This window comes from Gorilla gorilla, chromosome X (genome assembly GCF_029281585.2).
Source record: "Gorilla gorilla gorilla isolate KB3781 chromosome X, NHGRI_mGorGor1-v2.1_pri, whole genome shotgun sequence".
Taxonomy (NCBI): Eukaryota; Metazoa; Chordata; class Mammalia; order Primates; family Hominidae; genus Gorilla; species Gorilla gorilla.
The window spans coordinates 24,069,970-24,082,858 of NC_073247.2; the positions used below are offsets into that span (position 1 = coordinate 24,069,970).

At 40.8% G+C, this 12,889-nt stretch overlaps 1 protein-coding gene across 2 annotated transcripts in view; it reads left to right on the forward strand.

The window, feature by feature from the left end:
• EGFL6 (EGF like domain multiple 6) overlaps positions 1-12,889 on the forward strand; it is a 63,761-nt gene that overhangs the window by 32,205 nt on the left and 18,667 nt on the right. For both annotated transcript variants that reach the window (XM_004063804.5, XM_019019816.4), the window contains exons 5-7: positions 1,471-1,590; positions 4,562-4,696; positions 6,507-6,629. In XM_004063804.5, the coding sequence (XP_004063852.2) occupies positions 1,471-1,590; positions 4,562-4,696; positions 6,507-6,629 (378 nt within the window). The remainder of the gene's footprint in view (positions 1-1,470; positions 1,591-4,561; positions 4,697-6,506; positions 6,630-12,889) is intronic.

A 12,889-nucleotide genomic window follows, 5' to 3' on the forward strand; every position in this document is an offset into this window, starting at 1 on the left:
ACCACTATCCAGGCTTTTATAGTAATCACTTAAAATTTCAAAAAAGATGTACGCTAATGGATGTTTCTGAAACATTCCATGAAAACCCAGTCAGTGCCAAAAAAGATATCTTTCCTCAAATGGAAAGATAGAATTAGGTTAATTTTGAAGATTAATTTTAAAAGAAGACAACTAAAGAGAAAAGATGAAAGAATAAAGGAGTAATATAATCATAGGTAGATATTTGTTACAATACATTGGGTCTCTTTCTGTATATCTAGGGGTTACCTGTGCCTCCCTGTTTATAGCTCAAAGGGTCCAGATAGCCCTAGAACTCTCTCCTGGATGCTGATTGGATTCCACCTGGCCCCTTGGGTCTCTTTTGTCCAGCTGGGTGATTGGCATGTTCTGGAGGGGGATGGAGGGAGGGAGTACATTCACCATGCCTCTCTGTTATGGACATTGGGCTGAAACCATATGAGTTTCTTAGCCCCCCTGCATTTCTAATCCACACATACTGGACTGCTGCTATGAAAATGCATTTGTGTGAGATAAGTTATATTTAGCAACAAGTGACAAAAAAGCCAAGTAAATTGTCTCATTTACTTTAAAAGCTGAAGGCAAGCAGTTCCAGAGCAGCTCAAGAAGAAGTCCATCTCTGTCATCCTCAGAGTATTGATTTTACTCTCACACTTGTGGCCTCATAGTTACAATATGGCTGCCCTAGCTCCAGACATCACACACACATGGAAAATAGACAAAACTAAGTGGGTATGGGTGATGCCAATGAACCAATGCCTCTTTCATGCCTGTCTCTTTTTATCATGCAGTAATATCTTTTCCAGAAGCCCCACTCCCTCCAGTGGACTTATTTTTGTATCTCTTTGGCCACACTGCATCATATGGCCACTCCTTGCTGAAGGAAAGCTGGGAAAAGCCTCAGTGCTGGGAATGGCAAGAGAAGAGTCCAGAATGGCTTTCAGATAGCTGATCAGCTATATCTGCCACACGTTTTAGTTCAGTCACCTAAAAGATCGAGTCTTGTGACTTAAGTGACTCTCACTGAGGCTAGATATGTATGGAGAGATCTCCAGAGTACATTCTTTTACCCTGATTACTCAGGTTGATAATCTCCATCAGCAGTTGCATTTCAACCTACTGAGGCCAGCCAGGTGACATAAAAGAGTGGCTAGAGCACACACAAGTGGAGAAAGTGATACAGTTTGAGGGGTGCATGCTCTGCCTAAAGACAGTCAAATTCAGTGAAGTGGCCAAGAAAGCAGACCATGAGTAGGATTCAGTCCCAGGGCCACCAAGATGCCACCCCTACTGATCCCTTTTGGCTCTCCATTTGGGACTCAGACAATGAAACTTGTCCTATAATGCCATGCAATGTGTTCCATTCAATGGCCCAGAATTTGGTGATAGTTTCTTAGTAAGTTCTTTTTATCATCTCAAGAGAGAAAGGCTAATCCTTGTCTACTTTTTCAGACTCTAGGACATGTGCCATGATAAACTGTCAGCATGGCTGTGAAGACACAGAAGAAGGGCCACAGTGCCTGTGTCCATCCTCAGGACTCCGCCTGGCCCCAAATGGAAGAGACTGTCTAGGTACAACAGCAGGAATCACCTCTACTCCTCCTTCTCCTCCCTTGACTCCCCTTTTACTGAATCTTTTTTCATTCATCACAATCAGCTTGTTGACTAGACATTGGAAACTTCTAAAAGTACAGATTTATATCAGTTTCTGAGATACTTTTAGCCACATATGCTCTAAACATACTTTGGGATGCTAAAAAACACATTTTTCTATTATTTTGTATTGCCTTAATGCCATAGTAGAAAAGGGATAATTTTAGTATATTTACTATGTACATTTTATTTAAATTACCATCCAATATAAACTCCACTACTTATATTTTGTCATTTAATGAGTAAGGTCCTAAGGACCATTGGGTTTTATTCTGGGTTCTAGCTAATATTTTCTGGAAAAACTATATTTACTTATTTTTTAGATATAACATTATTGAAAATAGTATACACCTTCTGTATAATTTACATTAGCATGTAATAAATTTCATGTTGTCTTTAAAACTTGCTCCAAGTTATATGAACTAAGTATAATTAATTTAACTGGAGAAAATGAGCAGATTAAGTCCATAATATTAATTAAGGGAACATAAAAATTATTTGTTTATAACTTTGAATTTAGTCAAATTCATTGGCTTAGAACTTTCCTCTCTTGTTCTCCTTTGTCTTATTTTGTGTCTTAGTTTTGGGTTCCACAGAAGCTGACTCTGAGCAAGTAGTTGATTTGGGAGGTGATCCCAGCCTGAAATCCCAGCCTGAAATTCATTCACTAAGGAATAAAATATTTATTTCACATAGATTAGGACAATAGCTGACTGGTACCAGAATCTTATGAGTAAGATTCTGGTTGAGGAGTAGGGAAGTAACCCAGGGAAACGAAGGCACCAGTGTTGGGTGAATCTGATGAGCAGGTTAAATGAGCTGGGGGCACCTCTGGGAGGCAGAGAGAAGCTGCCCCTGAATTTTCCCTCTCGGGCAGGGGTGCTGGATATTCATCCACCAACTTCTGCCCTTCATTGATGGGAGGCTGCTCTGGGACATGACCCCCCAGCACTCCCAGCCTAGCCTGGGTCGGGAGCAAAGCACAATGTTGTAGGTGCAGCAAGCAGCCTTTGGCAGGTATGGAAACTTGAGTGCTGAGGAGCTATGGATGGAGCACCCACAGGGCACCCTCAGTGACTGAAGCAACACTTTTTTCACTTTGTGCTTTGGTTCCTTTGTGGATTTGAATTATGTTCAACCATCAAATTGCCATCAAATTGTATATACTCATAACACTTAATTACATTGCACCTAATATACATAATATTTAGAGTAAGTGAGCACTTAGCATTAATGAGGGATGTCAAACCAAATCAGAATGTTGAAAGAGTTCTTAATCTGTGATTTAAAGAAGCACATATCAGTATGATTTCATAATCTTCTTCACTACAATAGAAATATTTTTCAGTCAAGGTGCTAGATGTTTATTTATCCTAACTATACATAATGTAAAAAAAACTGCATTTAGAAAGCTCAGCCAAATGGATCCTAAATTAGTTAAATACTTTTTAAAAATATACATGTAAATTAAAATTTTGTCTCTACTCTGAGAATAATCAAAGATTTAATTAGGTTCACAGGATTTACTACTTTTTAGTATAATAAGATTTATATGACAAGGCTAATTATTGACCAAACTGAATCCAAATTTCCACCCAACTCTGAGTTGTTGGGTGCCATTTTTATTGGAAGGGAAAGGTGATGTGCATGAAAATGATCACCAAAAATAATTTTGTTCAACCCAACACTTATTTATTATTTGGAAAATGCAAGAGGCCAGCCTGGGCAATATAGCAAGACTCCATCTCTATAAAAAACTTTTGTTAAAAATAGCCGGGCGTGGTGATGTGCACCTGTAGTCCCAGCTATGCTAGAGGCTGAGGTGGGAGGATAGCTTGGACTCAGGAGTTTGAGACCAGCCTGAGCAACATAGGGAGACCCCATTTCTACAAAAAAATAATAATAAAAAATAGCCAGGCATGGTGGCACATGCTTTGTAGTCCCAGCTACTCAGGAGGCTGAGGTGGGAGGATCACTTGAGCCTGGGGAGTTTGTGGCTGTAGTGAGCCATGATTGTTCTGCTATGCTCCAGCATGGGTGACAGACCAGGCCTTGTCTCAAAAAAAAAAAAAAAAAAAAAAAAAAAAGATTGCAAGGGAAATAGTAAGACAACATCAACTTGCCGGTTTAAGCCAGGTTCAGAAGAACAAACTAACATCTATTTGATTTGACATCTGAAAGTTAAACCAAGCCTGAGTCTTAGTGGATTGGTCAGCATAGCTGTCAGCCCCTCTGTAACCTGACTCTCAATGGTAGAAAAGGAACAACACACCTATTGTTGGCTAAAATTACATCATTACATAATTACACCTGACCCACAATTTATGCATAAGTGCATGCCTTCACAACCACATTTCTGTGAGTCAATATTGCAGGGGCCTTGGACAGTCTTACTCATGAAATAGTTATTTTGTAAAATGCAAATTGTAAAAGTCTGTGTGTTTGGTTTACTTAAAGTGTAGCTATCTGACTCTAGTTTCAAAAATTGTATATGTTATACAATATACAATATTCACTCAGCTGGAGAAAATATTCACTCAGCACACACGTAATGTATAGGTACCAAGTGTCAGACACATGCTCCCTGCCTGAGAACAGCCAGGGCCTAACAGAAGATGTAAATGTAAGTAATGACATTATGGAAAGATAATGCATCTTAAAAAGGTATAAAATAATATAAATACATAAAGTGAAGAGCTGTGTGTGTGTGCCTGGGGGATCTAGAACACTTGCCAGAGGATATGATGTTGGCACCAGTATACTATTATCAGTTTCCCAGATAAAGAAACTGCGCATGTGCATGCATGGTGCATGCTGTGAGTGTGCGTGCGTGCATGTATGTGGCTACTTTTCTTGCTATCACGGACACCTTCTGGTTTTTACACCCTAGATATTGATGAATGTGCCTCTGGTAAAGTCATCTGTCCCTACAATCGAAGATGTGTGAACACATTTGGAAGCTACTACTGCAAATGTCACATTGGTTTCGAACTGCAATATATCAGTGGACGATATGACTGTATAGGTAAGATTCGATGGCAACTTTTCCTTTTTTTCCTGTCCCCACCAAACCTTTGAGCCTTCTCTGCAGATATTTTGATGTCAATTCAAGCTATTAGTTGAACAATCTACTGTGCTGACCAGCTTAACAATAAGGAAAGGTTATTTTTTTAGGTGTCTGGCATTTAGGGAATTCCAATGACATCAATTATAAAGCTAGGTCAATAAAGATTTAAAGTAAGGAATATAGCTCTCTTGTGGAAACGATTATCTCGAGATGATTCTGGTGGGACTCTCTTTAATTTGGCTTTTTGTTTTGTTTATATTTTTTGTTCTATCTCCAGTTACACATCTAAAAATCGGAACAATAAAGCAGTATTTATATTTGGTAAAAGGAAGAATAACAAGGTCTATCTAATCTTGATCTCAGTGATCTGTTTATAACAGTCTCCATCAGGGGTGGCTTTAGAGAAATGTATGAGAGACATGAAGGCCTATGCTCTTTCCTTTCCCCTCTTTCAGCCCTTTCATAGTTCAAGCTCCAAATATAATGTTCCCTTTCCACAGTTACCAAAATTGCTCTCTGATAAGATTCTGGTACCAGTCAGCTATTGCCCTAATCTATATGAAATAAATATTTTATTCCTTAGTGAATGAATTTCAGGCCTCCATGAACAAGTGAGGTGGGGTATTTGGAGAGACCTTGGATGCATTCCCATTGCCCTTTATATAATGTAGGATGGGGCCTGCCCTATAGTGAAGGGAAATTCGGGCTCTCTTTGGATTTCTCTGCCCATAACACGTGTAACAAAGCTATATGCATGACATGGAAGGCTAATAGTTGAGAAAAAATAGGATTTCTTTCAACCCTATACTCAGGGCTTCCCAGGACACGTCTTGTGTAATCATGTTGGGGCAACACACAATTGCTGGGTTTCGAACCATCTTGTGAAGCCTCTACAACTCTTCCCTCAAATTTCAAACACAAAGTCCATCCTAGAGAGGATCGTAAAATCCATATTTCTCGTGGACTTGGACCCCATGCCCTCCTGCAGACCAAACCAGCCCAGTAATCCTATGATGCTGTGTTACAGAGTTTAATCCTGTTTCCTGATACCTAAGGGGAGGTTCCACAGAACAGGGTGGAATTCACATGGAAAGCTTCAAAAGGAAACAAATCTTTGAGACTTTAAAAGTGACCGAGATTAGCATCTGAGCTCAGCTTTGTGGCTAAATTAAAACCAACAGGCTATTTTGCACATATATGTCTACAAATGCATAGATAGAAAATGGGGTGGAGAATACGGCAAACAAACCTCTCACTTGGGTGGAACTTGGCAAATTTTCCTCCTCTAAACCCAGCAGACAAGCTCAGGCCAGCCTGACCCTTTCTCCTGGCAGTCTTAGAACAAAATGCCTGTGCCTATAAGTTAGATGATGTCAACGGTTCCTAGTTGATCTTGCCTTTGTTTGTTAGGAGTTTCAAGACCTTCTGAATATAGAACTGATTTTCTGATATAGTTATTTAGTTCTAAGTTAGAGGAAAAAGTTAAGAGAAAAACCTAAACATCTTACAGATTTCAATAGCATTGATAAGCAGGAGATTAAATTGCTGTGGGGGAGGGAAGCAGCAAACACTCCCTACATACCAGGCAGCAAACAGAGCCAGGGCTGCTGGCCAATGAGCCTGCAGTTCTGAACACCTCTCAGTTCTCAGGCAATGCTTGGTTTGTCAGGGGTGTTTAGTGCTGGGCCCTACAGTTGATCAAGTGTAAGGGTGAGTCTTTCAGCAAGCCCTGTACCACAGAGTCGTTCACTGGAATGTTCTTTTTTAGATATAAATGAATGTACTATGGATAGCCATACGTGCAGCCACCATGCCAATTGCTTCAATACCCAAGGGTCCTTCAAGTGTAAATGCAAGCAGGGATATAAAGGCAATGGACTTCGGTGTTCTGGTAAGTAGCATTTGGTCATGGTGTCTTAGCTATTCCCAATGAAGCATTCTCCCCATATCTCCTTCCTCCCTCTATTTCTCTCCTTTCTTTGTCTTCCTCTCCTTCTCCCTCTCCCTTACTCTCACTCTGTGTGTGTGTGCAGTATTTAACTCTCTGCCTCAGCCTTTTCTTCTTTGCTAATTGGACCACATCTCCAATACTCACTGAAGTTGTAGGCACTAAACTTAAAGAAGAGCAAGGGTACTTAATATCTTTCTGGCCATGACATACTTCAGATACTGAACATAACATTTAAGGACAAAAGACACTGAGCAAATGTATCTATCAGGATAGACTGAGTTATGCTGCAGTAACAAGCAAACCTAAAATAACGGTGGCTTAAAACCACAAAGGTTTTTTAACCAAGTGAATCCGGACGTTTTCCAGAATGCACAACCAAAACAAAGTATGACAAAGCTGATCTTCATTAAAGTATGATTACTTTATCTGTCATCCTCAACGCTGGATCCACTTGTTTTAATGTATATAGCAGAGAGTTCCATTGTTCTTGCTGGTGAATTATTTAATACTTTTTGTTAAAACTTTAAATTTATAAACCAGACATCTAACAATAAAATGTCACTGCTATTAATAACTACAGCAACAATAAAGGTTTATTTCTCACTCATGTAATATGTCCAAAGAGAATTTTTCGGGGGTTTCTTCTCAATAAAGTCACTTAAGGACACAGGCTGACAGAGTCCCCATCATTTTATGGTACCATGGTCTCAATTCAAGGCCTTAAGGTTTGTCACAGCAGAGAAAGAAGCATGAACAATCATGCACCAGCTGTTAGTTTATTCAGCTTGGAAGTATCTAACTTCAAGGGACAAAAATAATAATAAACTTGCTGTGTGCCCCAAAAGAGAAGAAAACTAGAAATCTTGGTGAATACCAGGAATGTCTTCCAAGGCAAGGCAGCTATGATTACAGCGCAATCACTTCCCTAACAATATCTTACAATGTTTAAAGTCAGCCACGTTCGGCTGGGTGTGGCAGCTCACACCTGTAATCCTAGCACTTTGGGAGGCCCAGGTGGGCAGATCACCTAAGGTCAGGAGTTCAAGACCAGCCTGGCCAACATCGTGAAACCCTGTCCCTACTAAAAATACAAAAAAATTAGCCAGGCGTGGTGGTGCACGTCTTTAATCCCAACTACTCAGGAGGCTGAGGCACAAGAATTGCTTGAACCTGGGAGGCAGAGGTTTCAGTGAGCCGAGATCGCACCACTGCACTCCAGCCTGGGCAACAGAGTAAGACTCCATCTCAAAAAATTAAAAAATAAATAAATAAATAAAGTCATCCAGGTTTATCCCTCTGGTCATGACCCTTTTAGCACTAGCTCATAGTGTGACTAGACTTGTTGACTGCCCTGATTCAACTCTCTTATATACCCCTTAGCAGAGTTCCCGCATGTTCAATAAATATGGCTGCAAGGTGTACCCTAACTTACGTCACATTCCATACACCCATCTGGCCAATGCTCCCAATGATGCAAATGACTGTAACAGTATCTACTCAGTCATACAAAAATAAACTATATGTACCATGCTAGACATTCAGCGCCACACCCATAAAAGGTTCACAGTACCCCAGTGGGCTATTGTTGAGCACCACTGGACAAGAGTATGTATAAAAGAATATAACCAAAGAAAATGAGTCTGGAAATCAAATTCTGTGAAGAACTGCCAAAAGAACAGGGCAGCATTTAGTCTGGGAAATATAGTATGGAAAAGCATAAATTGTGCCTGTAAATACTTTAAGAAATATGAAATAAAAGTGGCTTTCTCAAGCAAACTAAGTCCAGTGGGTGGAGGTTACATTCTCTCTTAAAAATGGCTGCTAGGTATTGAAGAGTGGAGCAGGGAGCCCCATGGAGTAGGGACATTCCACTGCCCCTGGCTTGCAGGCTGGGGGCTCTGAGACGGATTCCTGCATTGGGCTGGAGATGGTATTAAAGGACCACTTAATGTCCAGCAACTGGATGCCATGGTTTCTATCCCTCTAGATAGAAGTATCCAATGATGTCCTTCTGAAACTTGATTCAGAGAGAGAGATTGGCTGCCCAGGCAGGGCTGTGCATAGGTAGGTTGGGGGGAAGGACACCATAACCTTGGGAGGCCCCCAGAGAGGAGACTGAATAAATCAGCTTTCCATATTGGATGAGTGCCCAAGGGACCTGTGCTCAAAGCTCCTTTATGCCACCAAATTTGAACATGCACATTCCAGGTTGGGAAGGCCTGAATTTAAATCTTAGCTCTGCCCTATGCTGGCTGTGACCTTTAGCAAATTTCTTAACCTCTCTAAGCTCAGTTTCCTCCTATTCAAAATGGGGTTTATGGTAGTACTGTGGTGGGTTCTCGTAATGGGCCAGTCCACGGTCCCTTGGAGTTCCCTAATCCTACTGAGGTAGGGTAGACAGTTGCATGCATATCTCTAGCAGTGCTCTCTCTGACAGGAGTCTCCAGCTTCCACTTCACGGGGTGGGACAGTTCTGAGGTGTGTTCTGCATTGGCTCCCAGATGTCCCCAGCAGGACTGAGCCCCACTTACCCACAGAGATTACCTGTCCATCTAAGCACCATCTTTTGGCTTTTCTCCCTTCCTGTCTCACTGTCTCCTCTCCCCAGTTTCTGCCTCCTGGAATCACCTTCCAAATAAGTCATCTGCACCCAAATCCTTGTCTCAGGCTCTGCTTAGAGGAACCCACACTAAGACAAATATGTCTCACAGAGGTTCATTGTGAGGTTTAAATGAGGTAATATAGAGAGAGAGCTTAGTTTAGCGGGACCACATAGTAGATGCTCATTAAAGTTAGCTGTGATTGTTATTGTTATTAGTATCATTTCAATCAGCTGTTTGTGAAGGGCCACCCACTCTGAAATTTCACAAAGGTAAATACGAAAATGTTGTGCATACAAAAAAAGACACCTCAGGAAAGCATTTGTTTCAATAAGTGGGCAACTCACCCCCGCATACTCACTCTCCTACCCCTAGAGGGTAATCGAAGGCCCAGAGTAAACCTGGAGCCATCTTTCTTCCTCGTCATTTGATCCCCTTAAACCGCAATGTATTATTAATGTTCAAATGAAGGCAACATCTTTAAGCATGCAATTAGATGGTTGTTTGCAGCCTGTGTTTTCTATATTGTAACTCAGTGCTTTGAAATTGTAAATCCCACATCAACACAAACATTTCTTGTGTCAAGAAAATGTCTGTTTTTCTTGGACCATCCAACTTTATTTTGGGATAAAAGAAATTTGTCTTTATTCTTTGAAACCTCAAATTCATCACACTGTTCTATTCAATATCTGAAAATTATGCATTTAGTTATCCATTCTGCAGCTAAATTATTTCTTTAGTCTTTCACTGGAATGTTTATTTAAAGGAAAAAACTATCTTTGGGTCATTTACTATATTACTTGTCCAACCCTTTTCATTTTGCTTTAATTCTCCATAAAATAAACAGCCATGTTACTATTGAAAATTCATCTTAACAAGGTCTTAACATTCATTGCTTAAAGAAGGATGCCCCAAAATCCACTCTTTTTTTTTTAATTTTTTTAGTGTTTATTGATCATTCTTGGGTGTTTCTCGGAGAGGGGGATTTGGCAGGGTCATAGGACAATAGTGCAGGGAAGGTCAGCAGATAAACATGTGAACAAAGGTCTCTGGTTTTCCTAGGCAGAGGACCCTGTGGCCTTCCGCAGTGTTTGTGTCCCTGGGTACTTGAGATTAGGGAGTGGTGATGACTCTTAACGAGCATGCTGCCTTCAAGCATCTGTTTAACAAAGCACATCTTGCACCGCCCTTAATCCATTTAACCCTGAGTGGACACAGCACATGTTTCAGAGAGCACGGGGTTGGGGGTAAGGTTATAGATTAACAGCATCCCAAGGCAGAAGAATTTTTCTTAGTACAGAACAAAATGGAGTCTCCTATGTCTACTTCTTTCTGCACAGACACAGCAACAATCTGATCTCTCTTGCTTTTCCCCACATTTCCCCCTTTTCTATTCGACAAAACCGCCATCATCATCATGGCCCGTTCTCAATGAGCTGTTGGGTACACCTCCCAGACGGGGTGGCGGCCGGGCAGAGGGGCTCCTCACTTCCCAGACGGGGCAGCCGGGCAGAGGCGCCCCCCACCTCCCAGACGGGGCGGCTGGCCGGGCAGGGGCTGCCCCCCACCTCCCGGATGGGGCGGCTGGCCAGGCCAAAATCCACGCTTATGTACATACAAGAGTCATAAAAACAAAAATGAGAGAATTGCATCTAGTTAGCATTCAGCATTATAAAACATTATAAAATGTTATATTACAAATACATTTGTATGCACATAAATTGCTATTATATAATCTAGGGCATAGGCCGGGCGCAGTAGCTCATGCCTGTAATCCTAGCACTTTGGGAGGCCGAGGCGGGTGGATTGCCTGAGCTCAGGGGTGCAAGACCAGCCTGGGCAACACGGTAAAACCCCGCCTCTACTAAAATACAAAAAATTAGCCAGGCATGGTGGTGTGCGCCTGTAGTCCCAGCTACTCGGGAGGCTGAGGTAGGAGAATTGCTTGAAGCCAGGAGGCAGAGATTGCAGTGAGCTGAGATCGTACCACTACACTCCAGCCTGGGCAACCGAGCGAGACTTCATCTCCATAAATATATACATATATATATATGTCATATATATGGCATTGATGTAGCAACTTTTATTAAGTTCATTGTTTTGAAAATTTCAGACTCTACATTGCAATATGGAAAAAGAGTTAGATTATCCTAACCCACTCTCTGTACCTAAAGGAAGAAGCACCCTAAATGTAGATGTGTATATGTTCCACTGTTCTAATATGAGTATTAATAATATACTGCCAGATAATTTGGTCTTGATTTGACAGCAGCTACACCTCATTCTAAGAAAATCAAAACCCAGATAATACTCAATTTGGGGAGTAACAGTCAACTTAGGAAAGGAAACTGTCATTGGCTTACGAGGAGCACAGCTTCTGGAATCGTATTACCTTAGCTTGATTCCTGACTTGCTAGCCTACTACCTGTGGAGTGAGAACAAATTATTCAACCTTTCAGTGCCTCAGTTTCCACACCTGCAAAATAGGGATGATAGTATCTAGCCCTTAATTTTGTTTTGATGATTAAATTTATTCACACAGAATAAGTGAGCGTCCATCTAAAGAGCTTAGCACCAGCCCAGAATATATGAAATGCTCAATAAGTATGTGCTAGGAGTAGGAGTAATAGTGACAAAGCCCTCATTACCAAAATTCAACAATCATTTCTGTTGAAAAGCAGCTTCTTTAGTCACTAAAAATATGCTGGTGGCTTAATTCAGTTTGTAGAGTGTGTATTCAAGAATATGGGTTTTGCTACAACCAAGCCATCCCCATTTTTTTTCTTCAATTATAAACATTAGAAATTTGGAGGTATGGCCTGGGAATTTTTCTAACTCTGGAAAAGATTTTAAACATTCTGGTCATGAATGCTAAAAATAATAGCACACATGCTGAGTGTGTGCCAAGCACTAATCTTAGTAATCAATGCATGTTCACCCATTTAAGCCTCCCAAAAAAATCTGTTCTTATCCCAATTTTATAAATGGAGAGACTGAGGCAAAGAGAAGTTAATTATTCATTTGAGGACATATGGCTAGAAGATGTGGGAGCTAGGAGTCAAACTCAGGAAAATGGGCTTCAGGATTATGTGCTTAAACACAGGACGGGTGTGTTCATGACCAATTGGTTGATCCTCTGTGATGGAGAACTCACAGAGTTTGCCCTCCTCAGCAAACTCTCTTGGCTCATCTTTTGTTCTGTCCTAGCCCCTTCCTGTTTCCTGGGTCCCATGCTGGAATACATTCTTCATCTGTGATTAAGCTTCTTCTTCCAGGACTGTGTCCAAAGCTCAGATTAGTAGAACTTTTCTCCTCCCAGATGATAGGTCATCTAATGAACTAAGCACAGTTGAATGAATGTCAAAGTCATATTCCTCCTGGGTAAGATATTCTCACCTAAGAGTGATCTTCTATAAAGTTTTATTGCAAAGATATGAAATTAAAATTAGGGTTTTCAGGTTGATAGAAGTGTTTGACAACATGGGTGTTTGGAGAAATCTCAAATACCTCCCAAGAGAAATTGTCAACTTTACAAAAAACTGGCCTGTGAACCTGAAGACTTTGAAATTCCTAAGTTTTATATCTGAGTTCCCCAAATGT